This window comes from Staurois parvus, unplaced genomic scaffold (assembly GCF_062004578.1).
Source record: "Staurois parvus isolate SC_StPar_1 unplaced genomic scaffold, SC_StPar_1.0 ptg000130l, whole genome shotgun sequence".
Classification (NCBI taxonomy): domain Eukaryota; kingdom Metazoa; phylum Chordata; class Amphibia; order Anura; family Ranidae; genus Staurois; species Staurois parvus.
The window spans coordinates 5488469-5512195 of record NW_028317926.1 but is presented as its reverse complement, the minus strand read 5'-3'; the positions used below and the strand labels follow the sequence as shown (position 1 = coordinate 5512195).

Below are 23727 nucleotides of genomic sequence, written 5' to 3'. Positions count from 1 at the left end.
CGTTGCATGACTGTGCAATTGTCAGCTAAAGTAACGCAGTGCTGTAACGCAAAAAATGGCCTGGTCAGGAAGGGGGGTAAATCCTCTGGAGGGCAAGTGATTAATAATAATAATCATAATAATAAAACATATAATAATTCTGTGACAACAACATTATTATATTGGGGCAGGAAGGACATTAATTCCACAAGAGTCTGTTGTGCTGCAAAATATCCATTCTATGCTGTTAATAAGTATTTAAAATAAAATAAGGGGGCACCAAAATGTAAATGCAATTATCATATTAATATACCTGAAATGTATATAGGAAAAAGGTAAAACAAGTATTTACAAGTACAGAAAACATAGTAATAGTCTGTTACTCTTACAGAATCACAAAAATCATATCAGAGAAATAGCAGATCACTTACTTGATGATATATATTTTCCCAGTTGTCTCTGAGTGATCCCCAACTGCTCACAGTTGATGCCTTTTTGTCCAGATATACCCTGATATGCTCTTCAAGCTCACGGTTCACCTGTTCTAAGGCTCTTACTTTATCTATATACTCCACCAGACAACCATTCAAAGATTCAAAAGTGGGAGCTCTTCCTCGCTCCAAACCTTGAGATACGGGAACAGGTGGGCCAGAGCTACGCAATCCCTGCATAAAAACACTGCTGATGCCAAGAGCCCGTCGAGATACTCGAGTGCCAAGGCTACTTACACCCCCAGTTGGTACACTTCCTACATACACCCCAGGAGGCCTGGGTAGGTTGCTGGCACTGCCGATGCTGACCCTACGATTGGTAACCCCAGAAGAGTCTGCAGAAGACAAAGGGGGCTGTTGCCCCAAGATAGATGATCTACGCCTTGGTAGGGGCATTGCTGCAGGAAGATCTCACCACACTGTCCCTGCTCTGAGAAACTCTGGATTCCCTTCTCCACATTACATTGTTTTTTTTTTTTTCGTTGTTGCATTTTTGGGATTACATTTTGTCATATGCATTTCTAGAATGTGGTGTTTGCACTGTTTGGAATGGAGAATTCTGTGCCATTGTTCAACAGCATCCACTGGCTCAGCAAGTTCATTTCAGAAATAATCTGTGTGCTGTAATAAATGGCCAATGGCACATGGTCATTACACACCATTTATACCTGACAATCTGTATGGACAATTGAAAAGAGGCTTACCAGGATTTTAACATATGGGTGTGTCAGAACTGTGCTCTTACAAATGTTCCAGCATCAGATTAACAAACAGGTTTTACCTCCCTATTTGATTCTATCCTGGAGCACTTTAAATAAATATATTTTTTTTGCATGCTTTACTGAAACTGACCAAACTTATTTACATTTACATTTACAAATCAACAATACGAGCTAGCCAAACAAAGGATATTTGATTTGTTCTCGATAAGCAGGTAGGGGTTAAGAAATAAAAAAACTAGATTCTTACCTAAATTCAGTATCAAGGGTGTGTCACCTTTTTTAATAAACAAAATAATTATGTCCCTACAAATGTATTTCTCAAATGCTATGTGTAATACTCTGTGTTTTGATCCATGTATTAGTTCCCCTTCATTGCCGCTTGATGTTAACCCCTTCCCAGTCAGTGTCATTACTACAGTGTACAGAAGTATATCTTCTCACTGTGTCAGTGTCACTAGCATGTCAGTTAGTTAGTGTCAGTATTCTTTCCAGCCGGTGTCTGTTAGCACCAGATTGCTTGTCACACTATGCGTTTGTAGACGCTATAATTTTCACACAAACTAATTATTTTATAATTATTGTGATTTTGATTTTTTTTTTTTACCAAAGACGTAGCAGAATACATTTAGGCCTACAGTTATGAAGAAATTTGATTTTGTTGGATATGTTTTATAACAGAAAGTAGAATATATTGTTTTTTTCTAAAATGTTTGACTTTTTTCTTTTATATAATAAAAAATAAAACACACAGTGGTGAGCAAATACCACTAAAAGAAAGCTCTATTTGTGTGAAAAGAATGATATACATTTCATTTGGGTACACTGTTGCATGACCGAGCAATTGCTAGTTAAAGTAGCACAGTGCTAAATAGCAAAAAATGCCATGGCCATAAAACCTGGAGGTCAAGTGGTTAAAGTAAACTTGTGCTTTAACCTCTTGGTGCCGGCCGCACGCAAATGTGCAGCCTCTCTGCGTCTGGGCTTTGATGCCGAACGGCCACACATTTGCATGCAATTAAGAAAAACATATGTGCTGAGAGGGCGTGCCCAGCACACATGTCCGGTACTCACAGAAAGGTCCAGATCTCCTCTTTCGATCGGGACCTTTCCCGATCATGTGACCGCCGTGACGGCAAATCATGGCAGTCACATGACCCTAAAACCCCGCCCCGCCTCCCGGCTTCTGAAACCCTAAAGGGCCGGGAGGCGCTGGCGCCAAGGGGTTAATCATGCAGAACATATCAACAGGTTGACCTTAACCTCTGGACCTCCAGAAGGTTTTAGCCCCTTCATGCCCAGTACTGTACACTGTACTAATGACACTTCCTGGGAAGGCGTAACATGAAGGGGAAATCAAGGGGTTAACTGAGTGCTTTACAAGTGTAATGGGTGTAATGTGTGCTGCTTTTACTCACAGATATGGCTGCTTTTTCTCCCCTGAACTCTGCGTTGATTTCAGGGAGATGCAACAACCAGATCGCTGTCTGTGTACAGGGTTTTGTGTGTTTGCAAACACAGAACTGTGTGCTGTCATTGGCCACAGCCGATCAGCAGGTATACAGCCAAAATCATTGTCTGAAACCTGATGACAAACTTGTGCAGTATCCAATCACAAAACAGGTCAGCAGGGGTGCACACATGCTTGCCCGAAATCCAGGGCAGAGCCTCCCTCTGCCATTATTGCGCTGTTGTCCATTTTGGATATGGTTCATGTGAATGCTTTAAATTGTTCTACAGCTGGTAAGTAGGATCCTATTTGCGCAAATAAAGAATTTTTTGATACGTATTGCACTATGAGAGGCATGTTTTTCTTTCATGACCTTGTCTGGCACTACACTTTGAGTTTTCATTCGATTTGGAGTCTAAGAAGTTCCATGCTTTGGGGTGTGATATGGGAAGCCTGCCAGTGCTCTACATTATAAAGCTGGTTGGGACCCCCTATAATTAGGGGTCTCCATTTCTGGTAAGCCTCCATTCGTTACTTTGGTGGTGGTGTGCACTCTGGTGACCAGTTGAAGCAAGTTTATCTACATTTGCACTTACAGCATTGTCTACAACAATACCATCAATTCTGGAATTTCTTCTCATACTTATGGACCAGGGGCGGACTGACAACTCATGGGGTCCCTGGGCAATAGGGGATCATGGGGCCCCTGTGTCCTTGCCCAAACTCAAAAAAGCCTATGAAAAAGGTACCAGGGGCATCTCATGGGGCCCCCTACTGACCCCGGGCCCTCAGGCACTGCCCGAGTTTCCAAATGGTCAGTCCGCCCCTGACATGGACACATAGGAAAACATTAGGGAGAGTTCAGGGGCTGCTGAAAAAAAAAAAAACGCTCAACAGCTCCTGAACGTCAGTTTAGCAGCGACAGTGTACATAAGCCCTAAAACACTCTTTTAAAATGCTATTAAAAAACGCTATTACCAGAATATTTTGAATATTTTTCATTTGGGTGTAGCGGTGCATTACCGCGCAATTGTCAGTTAAACTAATGCAGCACCGTAACGCAAAAAATGGCCTGGTCAGAAAGAGGGGTAAATCCTCAGGAGGGCAAGTGATTAAACTGGTAATTTTATATTGTTTATTCAAAATTACTATTAGTAAATTTTTTGTAAATACCAACATTATATTCCCTGGAGTTGTCATGTTTTTCAGTAAAAATGAATTCAGTACGTGTTTTAGTAAATAATAAAACTAAGGCACACTGTTTTTACATATAAATAACTGTATTTATAAAGCCACAGATTGTTCTGTAAAGTATTACCACAATTGTAAAAAGATGACAATTCTTAGGAAAACCAGCTGAAAACATAGTCATTGGGGGAGAAGAGGGAGGTACACAAAGCATATTTATATTATATAGGTGTATGTAGATACTTAAATCTGCCATTAGGGTGCTCTTGGAGGGATGGCGGTCAACTAAAATCAACTAAAGTTTTAACTGTTTGTTATCCAGTTTCTACAGCAAATTAAGAGACAGAGCTTCCATCTTTAATGTCCAGTTGTCCTTTTTATTCACGGCTGTTAATATCTGGAACTAGATGGAAAGTACAGTACTGACCATATCAATGCTCATTATATTTTGGAAACATGTTCACGTCCCGAAAAAAGTGTTTCCTGACAAAATGGGTTGACAAGGACCATGCCACTGCTTCGGTAGTCGCCATTAGCTGGGGAGCGAGGCTCTGAGAGATGATCCTGTGGAAAATAATGTATGATGGTATCACAATTTAACATAACATTGTATCATATGAAAAACATATAAAATAACACATATTATGTCCAAAGGCTAAGATTATTTAAAACTGATTTCTCATACTTGTGCATAAGCTTCAGTCTAAAGATTCCTTTTGTTTTATTGTAATATTCTTGAGTTGTTGTTACAGCCATAACCTTTATTAAGCAATAAAGGAAATCTCACCCTCCTGCTGCATTCTCCAAATGGAAAAGTAAACAAATTTAGGTTTCCCCTTCTGGAGTCCCTGAAAGATATGATTCCAATGGGAAATTAAACTGGCACCATAGAAAATCCTAAATTTGGGTGTTTCTAAACTCTATAGCAAGCTTTTATGGGTAAGTAGCACTTTCTGTAAAAAAAAAAAAAAAAAAGCAGGTACCTCCAGATATCTGCACACTGCCTCTGCCCTTGCCCCCGTTACTTAACCCAGAACCCCCAAAATCTGGTGTAAAATGCAATTTTTATCCAAACCTCCGGGTTAGCTAGTCCTCTTCCCTTCATCCCATGTGCTTTATTATTAACTTATTTTTATAATCTATGGCTCTACCAACCATTCATAAGACAGTATATAAGGGAGGAGGAAGTGCCATCACTAGCATACAGGAAGCTTTGTGGGTAACTGCTCTATAGGGCATCCTGGGTTTTGGAGATCCTTGATGCTCTACTGGGGAGCAGGGATGGCAGCAGGAACCTACAGTGGAAGGAAATAAGTATTTGATCCCCTGCTGATTTTGAATGTTTGCCCACTCACAAAGAAATGATCAGTCAGACTTCAGACGGGCCTGGACATGTTCTTTCTTGAGCAGAGGGACACTGCAGGATTTCAATCCTTGTCGGCGTAGTGTGTTACCAATTGTTTCTTGCTGACTGTGGTCCCAGCTGCCTGGAGATCATTGACAAGATCCTCACATGTAGTTCTGGGATGATTCCTCACTGTTTTCATGATCATTGACACTCCACGAGGTGAGATCTTGCATGGTGCACCAGACCTAGGGAGACTGACAATTGTTTTGTGTTTTTTCCATTTGCGAATTATGGCACCAACTGTTGTCATCTTCTCACCAAGCTGCTTGGCGATAGTTTGGTAGCCCAGTCCAGCCTTGTGTAGGTCTACAATCTTGTGCCTGACATCCTTGGACAGCTCTTTGGTCTTTCCCATGGTGGAGAGTTTGGAATCTGATTGTTTGATTGCTCCTGTGGACAGGTGTCTTTTATACAGGTAACAAAATGAGATTAGCAGCACTCCCTTTAAGAGACTGCTTCTAATCTCAGCTTGTTACCTGTATGAAAGACACCTGGTAGCCAGATATCCTGCTGAATGATAAGGGATCAAATACTTATTTCCCTCATGAACATGCAAATCAGTGCATAATTTGTTAGATATGCATTTCCTTAGAATTTTTGTTGCTATTCTGTCTCTCAGTGTTACAATACACCTACCATTCGATTTTTAGATTGATAATTTCTTTGTGAGTGGGCAAACATTCAAAATCAACAGGGGATAAAATACTTATTTCCATCACTGTAGAAGTGCCCAGTGTTACAATTAGTACAATGATAACAATGTTTTTTTCTGTCACAGGTTCACTTTAAGGAAAAAGTAAAGCATTTGAAAGTTCATTATTTTAAAAATGCAAACATTACAAATTTGGGTTGGGTTGTATAAAACTAGCAAAAATGGTAAAACAAATAAATATATAATTTTTAATAATGATGCTTTGTTTAAGCCTGGGCTCACACTATAGAGGTGCGGGACACCACGTGTGATTCGGATAGGAATCGCAACTAATTCCTATTCAAATTACATATGATTCTTTGCAGTACGATTTGAGCCTATTCATTCTGTATGGGCTCAAATCACCCGCACAAAAAAAGGTGCAGGCATCATCATTTTATTGCCACACCTGAATTGGATCGCATTGGGTGTGTTTTGCAAACTGGTTTGGGTTGTCATGAACTGAATGCGATTTCAATGTGAGATGTAGAGCTTTGAATAGAGAGGGGAAGGATTAGAACTGTCAGGTTTTACTGCCCTTGGAGGCTCCATTGGATAGATTCCTTTATTTCCTGTCTGGTAAAAAGGTTGTCCACAGCACAGGAATTGAGGGGGAAGCTCTTCGCAACACAGAAAGTTAAAGTGGTCTTAAAAGCAGACATTTTTTTACCTTAATGCATTCTCTGCATTATTGTAAAAAACATTCCACTGTCTGTGCCTCCTCCCTTACTTGACATGACTCTCGATCCAGCTCTGTCCCTACCAGCAGGCCCACTCTGCTCTCTTATAGTGCATTCACAGGCATTCCTGAGAGCAATGGGAGCCAATGGCTCCTAATGCAGTCAGTGAAATCCAGTGAGGAGGAAGCAGGGGGTAGGGGCTGAGCCAGGCTGTGTGCGTATATAGACACACAGCCTGCCTCGAGATCGAGCCCGTATGGGTTCCCCCATAGCAAGCAGCGCTACCTCCCTCTTCCAATTTATTAAACCAAAAAGGTGTCATCTGATATTGTCATGTTGCCTTCTGTTACCTTAATGTTGAATGTGAAGAGGAGCACTGGTTTGCACCATCTTGAAGGGGAGATGGTTTAGGCCGAGTGGTCTTGTATTATTACATCAACGTGTTCACAGACAAACCAAATACCATTTTTTACTCTTCCATTAAAAATTCTGACCTTTATTAGCAATCATTCACCAGTACAGAAAAACTGTCTTACAGGTTCTTGCACTTCATCTTTGTAGTATGCCCCATAACTCAAGACGAATTATGCATGAAATGGTTGAATTCCGCACTAATCCTTTGCCGAATAGTCTTCAGTCTTTTTCCTGTTATCCAATTCCTGCTACACTTGATCCTGTTACTGACCAGGCTTCCTCTCTAGCCTTGCTCTTGAATTATACTCATCTGCTTGTTTGCTGTCTGCCCAGGGGCGGACTGACAACTCATGGGGCTCCCGGGCAATAGGGGATCATGGGGCCCCTGTGTCCTTGCCCAAACTCAAAAAAGCCTATGAAAAAGGTACCAGGGGCATCTCATGGGGCCCCCTACTGACCCCAGGCCCTCGGGCACTGCCCGAGTTTACAAATGGTCAGTCCGCCCCTGTGTCTGCCTCTACTACCAACCTTAGCTTGGACTACCATCCTTGCTTTTGTCTAATAAATGTGTAACTCGCTGCCTAATTATTGCTGACTTCTGCCTGTTCCTGACTGTGAATCTGCTCACCTCCTGGTGTCTTTCCACTTGGCTATCATCTAATCAGGTTTGGGACCTGACTCCACCCTCAACTGGACTTGCATCCACTCCGTGCATTGTTAACTATACCTATGCTCATCAGCTACCAGCGCTCCCAAGTTCCTGCTCACAGTGTCTACACCTTGACACTTGTGCCTTTCCTTCACCCCTTCAGTCCATGTCACAATGTCTAGAGGTGCTCGATGGCAACTGTGCAAGAGGCCACTCTAATAATCTCAGGTTCTTCATACTTAACACAGCCTTTAAATGTTCTCTGGTAAATATTAACATATTTCAATGTATGCTGACTCCACACTATTAATTATTATTTACATATTCAGTTAGCTTCACTGTTGACCCGTGGAATACCATAAGCCTTCATCCATTTCTCCAGTCAATTGATTGATTCAGATGTATTTAGCTTTTATGTATATAGGTAAGGTATGTTTTCTCCTTTGCCCTCTAGCTAAGAATAATGTTAAGCAGACATCAGTTCATTTATCTTTGTTGAAACCATGTTCTCCTAAACAATTCTCTCATTAAACACCCTGAAAGCCATTAAGGGTTCTAAATCAAAGTGTCAAATATGTTTGACACTTACTTTGCTCCACAGCTCTACAGAGTTGAAACTGTTGTAACCACTTTCTTCAGAGGAAAGAAAGTGTCTGTGTTGCCCTAAGCAACCAGTCATTTGAAACTATAATTTTTCTTGTGTAGGTTACAAATTAAAATCATGCATGTAAGGCAAAACCCACATTATTGTGTTTTGTACAATATATAATGTTTTGTTGCACCCTTTGAAACTTTGTTTTTAATGCTTTTGAATAGTTGGATCCTTTATGTTCACTGTTAATGGGGAGCTGTGAAATTATTGGTATGGGTCAAAATTACACTCATTTTTTTGTATGGTTGTCATAGGGACAGGAATTAAAGAACAATCTTCCCAGTGGGGTCACAAGCAGAAATATACCTCTAATAGGAATGTTAAATATTCTTAGACTGGAGTTAGGCTTTTAAAATGTGAGTTGGAGGCATATAAATCACAGTACCTTTCAGGTTGGTTTGGATCTTCTTTAAAATGCAATAACTGCTATAATAATATTCTCTTTTCTGTTTTGTACAATTTTATGTGCTCCACCTGTGCTCTTTCTGGTGTCATTGGCTCCAGCAATGTCACTTTCAGCATACACAATTTTTTTTTTCATGTACCATCTTCTCAGTGTCTTGACCAGGTTATTATGACTTGTACCTGTCCCACTACTACTCAAATAACTGGTGTCTGTGGACTGATAGGCTGTCTTGGCTTTTAGGGCCTAGATGCAACTGCACAGGTTATATAGACAATACGATTTTATCTTGAATCAGGCAGACAGCAAGGTCTGAAGTACAGAGGACCAGTACATACCAACCAAACTCATCGCTCTTCCTTTGATGAAAAGTGAAATCTGATTACTATGAGTGCTGCACCTTGTTCACCTGTCTTGTATAACTTTAAATTATAACCATTAGATTGACGTTGAAGGACAAGAAGGGAAAAATCCCTACTTCTGTGAGTCATAGGAGTGCACTTTGTTCTACACTCTTGTGACCCATTTTCAGCTGACACAAAGCCAGTCCAGGCTTTGGAAAGATCCCGACTTTAATGTCAGGATCTACTTTGATGCCTCAACTGGCAGCTGGCTCAGCTTTTCAGCGAGCCGCTAAGAGCCTGAGCAGGCCACTCCTGCATCCTCCACAGCCCAACACTCCAGTGAGCACTGGAGGGGCAGAGAAGACAGACAGTCACCAGCTCTCTGCTCAGTGAAGACTGAGAACTGAGTGATCAGAAGTCTTTGATCGCTCAGTTCTCGGGAGTGGTGCAACATCGGACCAATGCTGCATCCACCTAGGTGGGTATAAATGTTTTTTTTTGTTTTTAGATACCCAAACTTCTCTTTTAATGCAAGCTTTCTAAACAACAGAGTGATTTCTTGCTTTAGTTTACAAGTACAGGTAAAGTACATTTAAAAATTCGTAAACCGAAACGCGGTTTACAATAGGAATGCATTGAAAACCAATTAATCCGTCCCAGAGGTCAGAAAAAAGTAAAAAAAAGTATTTTATCTGTTCAAAACTTTATAAAGTGCTCTTTAAAGGCATAAATACTGTACAGGGACATGATAAAAAAAAATTTGCAAATGCATTGAAAACCAAATAGTCCATTCTGGAGGTCAGAAAAAAGTAAAAAAAGTCTTATCTGTTCAAAACTCTTTATAAAGTGCACTTTAAAGGCATAAATACTGTACAGGGACATGATAAAGAAAAAAAATTGTAAATGCATTGAAAACCAATTAATATGTTCCGGAGGTCAGAAAAAAGTATAAAAAAGTCTTATCTGTTAAAAACTCTTTATAAAGTGCACTTTAAAGGCATAGTACTGTACAGGGACATGATTATAAAAAAAATTGTACATGCATTGAAAACCAAATAATCTGTTTTTATTGCGAAAAAAATTTGTAAACTGAGGCATTATTTTCAATGGAATTTCATTTGTAAATTGAAAATTACGTTAACTGAGGCATTCGTAAACGCCTGTAGATGATGGAAGTGGAGACTGCCTGTGGCACTGTATGTAGTGGCCTTGCCCTTGATAAAATATTATATTTACATTTTTCTCTGTGGCTGTATAAGTGTATGGAGAATGTTTAAGAAGCACTATCCTTATTCTATTTTTTTATTTCACTCCCCAAGGGAACAAGTGCATATAGTATTTGGTCCCGCCCTGATCAATGACCCTGATGTCCCGTAAACACATCTCTCCTCTACATGCTGTCCATAGCTTCACTTATTTTGAAGCCCAAATTATGAGTGTTCCTGTGGTGGCAGGTACAGACAGCACAAAACTTCACCCCCTTTCTAAGCTGAGTGATCTTGCAATTATTTTGAACGAATGATAAGTGCTGCTTGTTTATTCATAATAGTAACAGATCATTCAGAACTGCAGCTCTGTGTAAAGTATCTGCCCTGTGGGTGTACAAGCAGCTGCAGGTACATTACACAGAGCCGCATCACTGAGTGATCTTTTACTGTTATGAACAAAGAAGCAATGCTGATTGTTCATTCATAACAATGACAGATTGCTCAGAGCTGTGGCGCTCCGTGTGTCTATCATCTAACATCGCTGCTCATCATTGCTCATTCATAAAACTGAAAGCTCACACAGTGCTGCAGCACAGCCAGGCTGCCAAAGTAGCCCTGATAGACACACACCACTACTGTCTGTGTGATCTGTTTTTGTGAATGGCAGTGCTGGTCTCAGGGGCTGTCCCTGCTGTCAGAGACCAGAGCTGTCAATCAACAATCCAGGGCCGTATTTAGGATCTGTGCTGCCCTAGGCAACACAAAAACCGGCGCCACCCACAGAGAGAGCCTGACATTGACCAACAACACCCCTGCCTCCCACCCGAGAGAGCCTACCACTGCCAGCCAGCCACCATCCTCCACGGTGAGAGAGAGAGACACCTTCACATCTTCGGACATCCCCGGGAACGAGAGTCGGGCTGTGCATACATGGTCATGAAACCCACAGCATCTCTCGGAACCAACAGGTCCCCATGCTGGGAGTGTCCCTTCTTCCGTCTCTTCTTCCAAGGGGCACTGCTGCCGCCCTAGGCAAATGCCTTGTTAGCCTTGTGGTAAATACACCCCTGCAACAATCTGTTTCCTTCCTAGCAACACTGTCAGATGGGGTGGGGTGGGGGAACCTATCAGACCACACCACTTAGAAATGAAGGGATTGTTTTGAACGGGACAGTATATGAACTTGGTCCCCTAGGGATTTCAATATAAATAAAAATTGTATGATGGTAGGTCTCCTGTAAACCCAACATTTCATATTCCTGATATGTGACTGCTATACCATGTACTTGTATGAGAAAGTATTCTGTTTTCTTTGTATTGCTTCCTTTGTGTGAAATACCTGGTGTTCCTGCCAGCCCTCTTCTTTCCTATTAAACACTGACCACACTAGGCATACGCATGGTCAGTTTTCTGGCTGTGCTGGAACCCAGCCTGCTCTCCTCCAATGAACAGACTTCTGATGACACGCCCCCTCTGCACAGCCATTCAGTGGGAAAATCAGTGTGCTGCTGTTTCTCCTTCCTGAGATCCTTATGCAGATAAGAAAAGAGCAGGGGCGGACTGACCATTTGCAAACTCGGGCACTGCCCGAGGGCCCGGGGTCAGTAGGGGGCCCCATGAGATGCCCCTGGCACCTTTTTCATAGGCTTTTTTGAGTTTGGTAGCTGATGAGCATAGGTATAGTTAACAATGCACGGAGTGGATGCAAGTCCAGTTGAGGGTGGAGTCAGGTCCCAAACCTGATTAGATGATAGCCAAGTGGAAAGACACCAGGAGGTGAGCAGATTCACAGTCAGGAACAGGCAGAAGTCAGCAATAATTAGGCAGCGAGTTACACATTTATTAGACAAAAGCAAGGATGGTAGTCCAAGCTAAGGTTGGTAGTAGAGGCAGACACAGGGGCGGACTGACCATTTGTAAACTCGGGCAGTGCCCGAGGGCCTGGGGTCAGTAGGGGGCCCCATGAGATGCCCCTGGTACCTTTTTCATAGGCTTTTTTGAGTTTGGGAAAGGACACAGGGGCCCCATGATCCCCTATTGCCCGGGGGCCCCATGAGTTGTCAGTCCGCCCCTCAAAAAGAGGGTATGTGATCACTCCTAACAAGGAAAAAAGGCATTTAAAATGTGTTTTATATGCCTACATAAATGTTTTGCTTCATTTCTGTTTTAAACTGAATGGGTCAGGAAATCAGATCACAAGCATTAAAAATGAGGATGATGATAAGTAGAAAAGATTCAGCATATGTTCTGTATCTCAATAAACCATCATATCACCTCTGATGTTTCCAGAGAGTGGATCTCTCGTGGTAGCTCCACAGCATGCTTGTTGAAGTAGTCCATTGTTATTGCATTATTCCAGTAACTTAAGTTATTCTCAGGGTTGGAGGCCTTCTTCTTTCTCCTCATACAGCACACAGTTAATAAAACAGCTGCAAGAAAGACATAGTAGACATGCTGAGTCATTTAATACATTTAAAGATTAACGAGCAAAGGATAGAAACATAAAGTGTTATTCAAACTTCCAACTGTAGTCGATAAATAGTGATAAAGCAAATGCTGTAAAGGAAACCTGGACTGAGAGAATATAGAAGCAGCCTTTGATAACCGATCTATCCAAAAATGCTTGTTGCCTGGTTGTCACACTGATCCAATGGCTTTAGTACTTTCAATGGTACTGAGCTAGAACAAGTATGTGGATATGGAGTTCTGATCTTACTTTCTTTTTTCATCAAATAGTTTTTATTGCAAAAGAACAAAAGTTCCTTACCTTTTTAACTTTGTTACAGAGTGAAATAAGCAAATAAAAAAACAAAACAATAGAAACACATGTAAATGAAAGAGAGAACAAGAGCAATGCAAAGTAATGCGAACAAGGCAAATTGGCTTATACGATGTGTTTTGCTGTGGATGCAGTCTTAGACTTTTATGCCAATATCAGAAACAATTGAGTACTGTCCATGATACTTTTTTTATTTGCACTAACATACAATTTTGAGGACAAGCTTTCGGGGTATGTCCCCTTCTTCAAAGTCCAAGCAGTAGGGGACATACCCCGAAAGCTTGTCCTCAAAATTGTATGTTAGTGCAAATAAAAAAAGTATCATGGACAGTACTCAATTGTTTCTGTCGCAAATGCACTAATACGGCTACAATAACCTCATGCCAATATCACAAATATTCCTTTGACTTTCTAATCTGCAAGCTTGTTTCCAGTCAGTGAAAGTACTTGTAGGCAGGTGTCTAACATGTTATGTGAATAATGCACTTAAAGGGTTAAAGTATGGTTATGTAGGGGTTGTGCTGTGGTGTGCCTTGAGGAGATGTATGTAGATGGAGGAAAGACCTCATGGTCTGTCCATCTACGGGGAGTAAGCAGTGAGGGCCATCTGTGTCAAGATGTGAGTGGAGTGTAATGGTGGAGTTATCTCACAATGGGACCCTAGCATGGGTCTGAGGACTGGTCTATCTGTATGACCTTTTGGAGATACAACTAAAGGTATGGACACCACAGCATGGGACAGTCAAAACCCTGTACAGCATATACAGCAAGGGGGAATGGAAACGTTAAACTGATTTTGAATGCTGTATCGAATGTGGAAACTGCTATGGAAACTTCTGCAGAACTGGTTAAGAACAATGTCTGGCATGATTTACTTGAAGAAAGAGAATGTGCCTCTCGGGGGATCAGGAAGGAATTTTTTCCCCTGCTGGAGCAAATTGGATCATGCTTTGTTGGGGTTTTTTTTTGCCTTCCTCTGGATCAACTGTGGGTGTAGGATTATAATTTTTTTCATGGTTGAACTGGATGGACGTTTGTCTTTTTCAGCCAGACTAACTATGTCACTCTACAGTGTAATGGCGAACTGGGGACCAAAGTGTACAATTACAAGTCAAACCTTTGGGCTATAAAGTGAGGAGTAATACGAAGCAGGAGCAGCTGGCTCAGGAGTGGAAGCGGTGGTAGCCACTGATGGAGGTTCAATAGGTAGGGGTGGACGAGCTGCTGGGCCCTATCTTAGTGCTGTGGATTGGAACCCTCCTAGGGACTGGACTTGAAACCATGATAGTCTCTTTTTGTCAGACTGCTTTCCCACATGAAATGATTTGGGAAAAATGATTGAACAGTTTAGAAAGCCTTGCCTATTGCTATTCCTCATCCCCCCCCCAAGTAAGCTGATGTCAGAACTATCTGCTTTGTATTAAGCCCCCCCTCCATCCTCTGCAGCCAAAACACTTGTGTAACCCAATGTTGTGCTAGTAGACAACATCGAAAGGGCGTATTGCGCCTGCATGTAATTTGTTTTCTGATGTCAATGGCTAAATTATTTACTAAGGCTAGGTTCACATATGTGCGGGTGGTGCCGCTGCGGATCTGCACAAAAATCCGTGCAGCCGCACAACCCACACAGAGGAATGCGGACCTGCGGGCGGGTGCCATTAATTCTAATGACACGCTGCCCACCCTGGAGATCGCAACTGTACTGGGAACCGAGGTTCCCGTGTGGGCTGCGTTTTCAGAAGTATTGCAGGGACTTCTTCTCTGCGGGTCCTGGGGCACGGGAGTCCATTCAAACTAATGGGCTCTCGTGCCTGTGCAAAACGCAGCCCGCAGGAATGCAGATATGTGAACCAGGGGTAAGGTAGTACAAAGTATAGTAGCACATAATGCCATATTACCAATATTTTAATTAATATCTAAAGGCTACTGCTGCTCAGGAGAGGATTGGCTAGGAGGCAAACAAACAATTAGCAATACCACTATTACCACCTCTATTTTTCAACTAACAATGAGGGACATTTGAGAGGGGGGTTTCAACCTGCTAAAACAATAACTGCAAATACATACAATAAACACACCACATCCCAAAAATGCTTTTGCAATAAATTTGTATTCGACATACTGTATACAGAAACATTATAGTACAATAGTGGCAAATATCTAGGTACAACATATAGCGTCAAGATACAAATATCAAAGAATGTGATATTACATCAAGCATAGTATAGTATGAACATTTCATACACTGTCAATTCCAATCTATATCCTAAAGAATATATATGTACATGGGTGAAGAGTACAACTTAGAGAGGAGGAGGCCAAGCAGGATGTTGAGAAAATCATTGGATTTTTCCCTCTTCTTTTTACCAGGGTCTGATTCTGTTCTCTTAGTACTCTGTTCAGAGTACTAACTTCTTGTATGTATTCTTGAACATCAACTGATATACGACTAAGTGGTGCTCATTTTACCAACGTACATGCAAGTAGATTAAAATGAATGGTGTAACAAATACTCTGACTGTATTATGCTTGATGTGATATTACATACTCGGATAATTATATCTATTGTACCATAGGTTGAATCAGGGGCGGACTGACCATTTGGAAACCCGGGCATTGCCCGAGGGCCTGGGGTCAGTAGGGGGCCCCATGAGATGCCCCTGGTACTTTTTTCATAGGCTTTTTTGAATTTGGGCAAAGACACAGGGGCCCCATATTCCCCTATTGCCCGGGGGCCTTATGAGTTGTCAGTCCACCCCTGGGTTGAATACAACTTTATTGAAAAAACAATCTTTGGATGCGGTGTGCTTACTCTATTTACAATTTATATTGTATAATTATATTGTATAATTAGGAGGCAAACAAAACCAACTGGCCCTCTTGTTGTAGGAACAGTTTCCTGAAGGCTACAACTACACAAAATAAAGTGTGCTTAATAGAGATGCCAGAAAAATTTGTTTCGTTTTTGATTCGTTTGTTAAGTTAATAATTTCCTTTCATCATATTCATTATGTTAGAATTAGTACTTTTTAAATTAGTTTGTATAGTTGGATTTGTTTCATATATTTGCTATATTCAAATCAAATTTGAATTTTGAAGTTTGAATTTTAGAAGACAGCTACAGTATATTCATTCTATTCTATTTTCTTGTATTCTATTCCATTCCACTCTAATGCAAAGAACTCTCAGCGCACTAATGGCTTATATCTAGTGAATATTAGAACAAATGTACAAGAAGTTCATAAGTCCCAAGAAGAAGAAGGGATGCGCCTTCTAAGTGCAGTATTAAAATAGTTTTAATGAGCCACAAATGTAAAAACTCACAATAACGAAGTGATTAAAAAGCCCATCAGTTAGGTTATCTGTAGAGCCGTCTTCCATGTCCTGCAGGGATCCGTCCAAAAAGGTTGATGGCCGCCATGGGTGGTGGGAGAAGTCGGAACCGGAAGTGTCTGTGACCAGCGTGAGCCGCAAACGGGCACACAGGAGGAAGTTCGGCAATCAGGAAGAAGATGACAAAGGCTACGTGCTCGGACCTAACTGCTCCTTCTATAGGTGTCCGCCTGGTTTGCGGCTCACGCTGGTCACAGACACTTCCAATCCTGGCTTTGGCGACGGTGCCTGAGACTTCTGACCAATCACAGAGCTCTGGAACTTCTCCCACCACCCAAGGAGGCCATCAACCCTTTCGGCTCATTAAAACTATTTTAATACTGCACTTAGAAGGCGCCTCTCTTCTTTACTTTTTCTGTTCTACTCTACTCTACTTTATTGTTTTATTTTCTATTCTATATTCTATTCCTTTATTTTCTATTCTATTCTGTTTTATTCTATTCTATTCCTTTATTTTCTATTCTGTTATATTCCGTTCTATTCTGTTTTATTATATGCTATTTTCTATTCTGTTGTATTCTATTCCTTTTTATTCTTTTCATTTCTTTTCTATTCTATTATATACAGTTGCAAGAAAAAGTCTGTGAACCCCTTGGGATTACGTGGAGTTTTGCATGAATTGGGCATAAAATGTGCTCCGAACGTCATCTAAGTCACAACAATAGAAGAACACAGTCTGCTGAACATAATACTACACAAACATTAGATGTTGCCATGGTTTAATTGCACATAACATGTAAACATTCACAGTGCAGGGAGGAAAAAGTATGTGAACCTTTGGACTTAATAACTGGTTGACCCTCCTTTGGCAGCAATAACCTCAACCAAACGTTTCCTGTAGTTGCAGATCAGACCTGCACAACAATCTGGAGTCATTTTGGACCACTCCTCTTCACAAAACTGTTTCAGTGTAGCAATATTCTTGGGATGTCTGGTGTGAATCGCTCTCTTAAGGTCATGCCACAGCATTTCAATCGGGTTGAGGTCAGGACCCTGACTGGGCCACTCCAGAAGGCGTATTCTGTACTCTTGCAGCCATTGTTTTGTTGAATTACTTGTATGCTTTGGGTCATTGTCCTGTTGCATCACCCATCCTCTGCGGAGCTTCAGTTGGCGGACAGATGGTCGTACGTTTTCCTGCAAAATGTCTTGATAAACTCTGGAATTCATTTTCCCATCAATGACAACAATCCGTCCAGGCCCTGAGGCAGCAAAGCAGCCCCAAACCATAATGCTCCCTCCGCCATGTTTCACAGTGGGGATGAGGTTTTGATGTTGGTGTGCTGTGCCTTTTTTTCCACCACACATAGTGTTGTGTGTTCTTCCCAAACAACTCAATCTTGGTTTCATCTGTCCACAGTATATTTTGCCAGTAGTGCTGTGGAACATCCAGGTGCTCTTTTGCAAACTTCAAACGTGCTGCAATCTTCTTTTTGGACAGCAATGGCTTCCTCCGTGGTGTCCTCCCATGTACTCCATTCTTGTTTAATGTTTTCCTTATTGTAGGTGTGTCAACAAAAATGTTAGCATGTGCCAGAGATTTCTGTAGGTCTTTAGGTGACACTCTGGGATTCTTCTTTACCTCATGCAGCATTCTGCTCTGTGCTCTTGCAGTCATTTTTACAGGACGACCGCGCCTAGGGAGAGTAGCAACAGTGCTAAACTTTCTCCATTTGTAGACAGTCTGTCTTACCGTGGACACATGAACATCAAGGCTTTTGGAGATACTTTTGAAACCCTTTCCAGCTTCATGCAAGTCAACAATTCTTGATGGTAGGTCTTCTGAGAGCTCTTTTCTGAGAGGCATGGTTCACATCACACAGTGCTTCTTGAAACCAGTAAACCCAAAACAGGTGTGTGTTTTTTAAGGGCAAGACAGCTGTCAGCAACACATCCAATATCATCACATTGATTGGAGTCAAGGTTGGCTCACTCCTGGCTCCAATTAGCTCTGGGAGAAGTCATTAAGCTAGGGCCTCACATACTTTTTCCTCCCTCCACTGTGAATGTTTACATGTTATGTGCAATTAAACCATGGCAACATCTAATGTTTGTGTAGTATTATGTTCAGCAGACTGTGTTCTTCTATTGTTGTGACTTAGATGACATTCAGAGCACATTTTATGCCCAATTCATGCAAAACTCCAAGTAATCCCAAGGGGTTCACATACTTTTTCTTGCAACTGTAAAGCAGTCTAAGTAGGAATCATCATCTTATTTCACTTTTATACCTTACTTATTGCAATATGTTTCCATTTCGAATTCAAATTCATTTTCCAAATTGAATCATTCATTTCATTAGAATTTATTTTGGATTTGGTGAAATTCGTTGCTATTTTGATTTGGAAATTCGGATATATCCTAAAACATTAGAGACACGCTGGGGTTGATATTAAGGATGCATCGATACTGGTACTCATACTTGTGAAAATGCTCTTGACAACCAAACTGATACTTTGCAGTGTGATTTGCGTCAATACAATATGTATGGATGCAAATTGCACTACAAAGAATGGCATGCAATTTGAATAGAAATGCTTTTCCAGTCCAAATCGCATGCAGTTTCCCCACTGCTCCTGTGTGAACCCAGGCTTGTCATAGCCCAAGTTCACACAGGAGCGGTGTGGGAAACCTCCCTGCACCGATCCCATGCTGAACGAAGAGTGGGAGAGAAGCCATGTGTGTGAACGTATACATTAGTGTAAGCTATCAAGCGGAGGATGGAGGCAGATGCTCTGCATTCTCAGCTGTAGGAGAGGAGTGAAAGTCGTGGCGATTTCAAATCTCCATGACTTTCTCTTCTCTCAGTGCAGGCATGACAGTACAGGCTAGACAGCTTCTGAATGGTCAGCACTGCCATGCCCATACTATCATCCCTGCAAGGAGAGGAGAGAAAGAAAAGAAAGAAAAGTACTATATTCATGCACTTTAAATGCTAATTAAAGCCTAGGCTTGCTTAAAAAAAAAAAATAAGCAAAATAGATATTACTTTCCTTCAGTGAAAGCTGCTGCTGTGTTCTCATTTAGAAGAAATCTTACTCCCCCCCTTACCACCGTAGGCTGTCACAGGCACTCATCACCAGTGCACAACTATGCCTGCCCTTTCTGCCCTGCATTTATAGAAGCTGTAATAGGCTCCATATACACTGCAGCTGATAGACTCACATTTAGGAGCTTTTCTGTGTTTTTTTCAGCAGCCCCTGAACTCTCCCTAATGTTTTCCTGTGTCCATGTACACTATGCCATTTACAGTCATTTACAGGTAGTTGAGTTTACAGTCGTTTTGTTGAAGGCAACAAACTTGTGTTCAGGAGTAGATTTTATCAGCGTTTCAAACGCTAAACACTTGTAAACGCGGCCAACCGCGTAAGCCGAGGGATTACTCAGCAGACTGCTGATTTGTGAGGTCTCCCTCTGCAAGGTAAAATTTAAGGTATATTTTGGGGGTTCCATAGAACAGCGGTCGCCAACCGATGGTCCGTGGACCACTGGTGGTCTGTGAGAAAATTTTGGTGGTCCGCAGAAAAAACTAGACATTATTTGCATTTTTTGTTTTATTAAAAATAAAACAAAAATAATATGCTAAGAAATTCTTCTATCCTGAATGACAATTTTTGCCTTTATATTGCACTAAATTCATGAACTGTACTAGAAAGGGGGAAAAAGAGAGGCACAGCGTGACGTCAGGGTAGTCTCAAGTTGTATGAGGCAACTGTTGCCGAGTCGCATGCTTCAGTATTGTCGGTACCGGTCTTGGCTTGAAAAAAAAACAACTCTCCGTCTTGCAGTAACATCATTGGAGCCAAAAATCCATAAACTTATTTCAAACAAGCAGCAACAAATATCACACTAAAAATGTGTAATATTTAACCAATTCAATACCGGGCAATTTTACACCTTCCTGCCCAGGCCAGTTTTCAGGTTTCAGCGCTCTCACACTCTGAATGACAATTGCACGGTCATACAACATTGTACTCAAACTAAAATTTTATCATTTTCTTCACACAACTAGAGCTTTCTTTTGGTGGTATTTAATCACCACTGGGGTTTTTATTTTTTGCTAAATTAACAAAAAAAGACCAAAACTTTTGAAAAAAAAAGTTTTTCTTTTTTCTGTTATAAAAGTTTACAAATAAATAATTGTTCTTCATAAATTTAGGCCGAGATGTATTCTGCTACATTTCTTTGGTGAAAATAACCCAAATTAGGATGTATTTTTTAGTTTGTAGGAAAGTTATAGAGTTCACAAACTATGGTATAGATCTGAATATTGATCAATCCTGAAGTACTGACAGCCAATCTAATTTCTTGAGGTCCAAGAATGTCAGAACAGTACAGATATCCCCAAATGACCCCTTTTTGCAAAGTAGACAGTCCGACGTACTTCATAAGAGGCATGGCGAGTTTTTTGAAGTTGTTTTTTTTTTGTCATAATTTTTCGGAAAATGAAAAAATTAAAACAATTAGTTTCACTATTTTTTTTTACATATTGTCACCAGGTGGTGGTGACAATATGCATGGTGGTGATCAGGGACACTGACTGGTGACAGTATGAAAAAATATATATATATTTTTTTTTTATTTTTTTAATTTTTTAAATTATTTTTTATTAAATTTGTTTTCTTTTTTTTAAGATTTTTTTTTCATATTGCACTATGACCAAAGTAGTACAATGTTACCATAGTAACATTGTACTACTTTGGGGAAGTGATCAGTATTTTTTTTTTTTTTACACAATTTGCTTATAGCAAAGAATTACTTTGCTATAAGCAAGCATTTACCTGAATGACATTGATTCATTCAGGGTTTTTCTTTTCTTTTTTTTGTGCTTAGCTGTGATTTGACCACAGCTAATCACATGACATGTGCATGTGATTAGCTGTGACCATTCACAGCTAGACACTAGTATACAGTGGATGGCATGAATGAAGCCATCCATTGTATACAACTGTCATGTGACCTGCTGTGATTGGTCACAGCAGGTCACATGGTACCGGCAACGGGGCCGATACTCAGATCTGTCATCGGCCGTGTCCGAGGTACACGGCCGGTGACAGATCGCGCCACTCTGCAGGATCGCAATCTGTGTATGTGCGGGAGGATGCCATATGGCGTCCACCCGGAACGCTGATGACATTTGCCACCCGCCGTTCGGCCATAGGGCGGGCGGCAAATGGTTAAATAAGCTTCAATTATTTTGTAATAATTAAACAACCTTTAAAGATTTTGTTATGATTAAATAAGCATTTATAATTTTGTTATATTAAATAGGTGCATTTCATATTAATAAAATGGAAGTTCTTCGAGCATTATTTTACAAATGTATTTATCTTTTAAAAAAAATCATATTAGTGGTCCACAGGATTTAAAATGATCAATTTAGTGATCCGTGAGGTCCGTAAGGTTGGCGACCGCTGCTACAGAACATCCTAGTACTCCCTAGCACTACCAATGACCCTTAAGATTTTACCTGTCAAATGATTTGTTATTCTGTGCAGTTAATCATGTTAAACATAATATACACATTGCACAGACAGGCACGTAACACACATAGTTCTTGATTAAACAATTACTCTTCCTGGATCAGCTTCTTATGTCATTTTTATACCTTCAGCCTTCTCGGTGGACAATAAATTAACATCCTTGCCCTTGTGTATGGAACTAACCTAGGGAGTAGTAAAACTGATATGGGAAGTATCAGAATTACATTACTGACTAGCAGAGGTATGTGTATTACAAGTTTGCTAGAACAGAATTACAAATCCTTTGGCAGGCAAAACAATAACCTATACAGAATTCAAAGTATTTATTCACTTGTTTGCTTAGAGTTCAACTTTAATTTAAATGATATCCAAAAGTTGAGTCATACAAATTAATATAATATGAAGAAAAAGAAGGAAATTCATGATGTAGTTAAAGTAAACCTTTGTTAAAGCAGAGTTCCACTTAAAAGCTATCAAATACCTACCCAAATGGAAGAGAAATACATTTCCAATATATTTAGAAAAAGAATTATATATGTGATATTTATTTACAATATATTTGCCTACGCTAATATATTTTAACGTGTATTATAAAAAATGAAATATATTTTCTAAAGGCATGTATTTAAAAATATATTTTTTTTAAAAAGGCATGTATTTAAAAATATATTTTTTTAAAATATATTCTTCAGATTTTTTTTAACATATAAAAAAGTAATTTTAACATATATTTTTTCATATACTTGTAAACACATTCCAAAAATGTAGATTAAATGCATTTTCAAAGACATATATTTGAAAATCTATTTTTAAAAATATTTTTCATATATTTTTAATATATTAAAAATGCATTTCAACATACAGTGTATATATATTTATAAATATATTTTTTAAATACATTGAATACAGCCAAAATTGTAGTATTTCAAATTTATGTCAATACATTTGGGAAGAATATTTTTAAAATATATTTAAAATATATTTTTCTTCCACATGGGTAGGATCATATGTTGAGCTGGTCAATGCCCACATTCACTGCTACAAATTGTTATTGTACTATAGATGTTCTCTACATATGGCTTTGTTAAATTTCGAGATCCATTAGATTTTGGCATAAGCAACTTAAATCGGAGTTCCACTCAAAAGTGGAAGCTTTGCTTATTTGCCTCCTCCTCCCCTCCACTACCATATTTGGCACCTTTTGGGGGAGGGCGGTTACCTGGTTTTGACAGGTACCCGCTCCCACTTCCGGCTCAGTTCGCTGCAGTGAAGTGAGCCAGAAGTTCGGCCCCCTCCTTCCTTCCACAGTGTCCACAGGTCCCAGAAGACTACTGGACCAATCAGAATGCACAGCGCGGCTTGCACATGCACAGTGGGCACCCGGCTGTGAGGCCACAAGCTGTCACAGCCTGGTGCCCACAGTTGTGATGCCAATGCCGAGGAGAGAAGAGGCAGAGAAGGGATGGCGCGGGTAAGCACATCGCTGGACCCTGGAACAGGTGAGTGTATGTTTATTAAAAGTCAGCAGCTACAGTTTTTGTAGCTGCTGACTTTAATAAACACAAAAATGACGGAAACTCCTCTTTACTGAACCTAAAGCAGAACTTAAAGCGGAGTTCCACCTAAAAAAAAAATAAAATTAAAGTCAGCAGCTACAAAAACTGTAGCTGCTGACTTTTAAAATACAGACACTCACCTGTCCCTCGGTCCAGTGGTGTCCTCACCACCGCTGGTTTCACCGGCCGTCTTCTCTCCCTGGCATCTTCATTGTGAGCACCCGGCTATGACAGCTTGCA

At 40.4% G+C, this 23727-nt stretch overlaps 2 protein-coding genes across 4 annotated transcripts in view; both read right to left on the bottom strand.

Annotated features, from left to right (window-relative positions):
* Positions 1-947, bottom strand: part of BFSP2 (beaded filament structural protein 2) — a 44071-nt gene extending 43124 nt beyond the window's left edge. The window contains exon 1 of one of the 2 annotated variants that reach the window (XM_089672547.1): positions 411-947. In XM_089672547.1, coding sequence (XP_089528673.1) covers positions 411-866 — 456 coding nt within the window. In that variant the 5' untranslated portion in view covers positions 867-947. The remainder of the gene's footprint in view (positions 1-410) is intronic. The other variant, XM_089672546.1, reaches the window with a different exon arrangement.
* A 2953-nt stretch (positions 948-3900) lies between these two features.
* The window catches only part of TMEM108 (transmembrane protein 108), a 312715-nt gene continuing 292888 nt past the window's right edge, over positions 3901-23727 (bottom strand). For both annotated transcript variants that reach the window (XM_089672539.1, XM_089672538.1), the window contains 2 exons: positions 12551-12705; positions 3901-4391 (listed from right to left, as the gene is read on the bottom strand). In XM_089672539.1, coding sequence (XP_089528665.1) covers positions 4269-4391; positions 12551-12705 — 278 coding nt within the window. In that variant the 3' untranslated portion in view covers positions 3901-4268. The remainder of the gene's footprint in view (positions 4392-12550; positions 12706-23727) is intronic.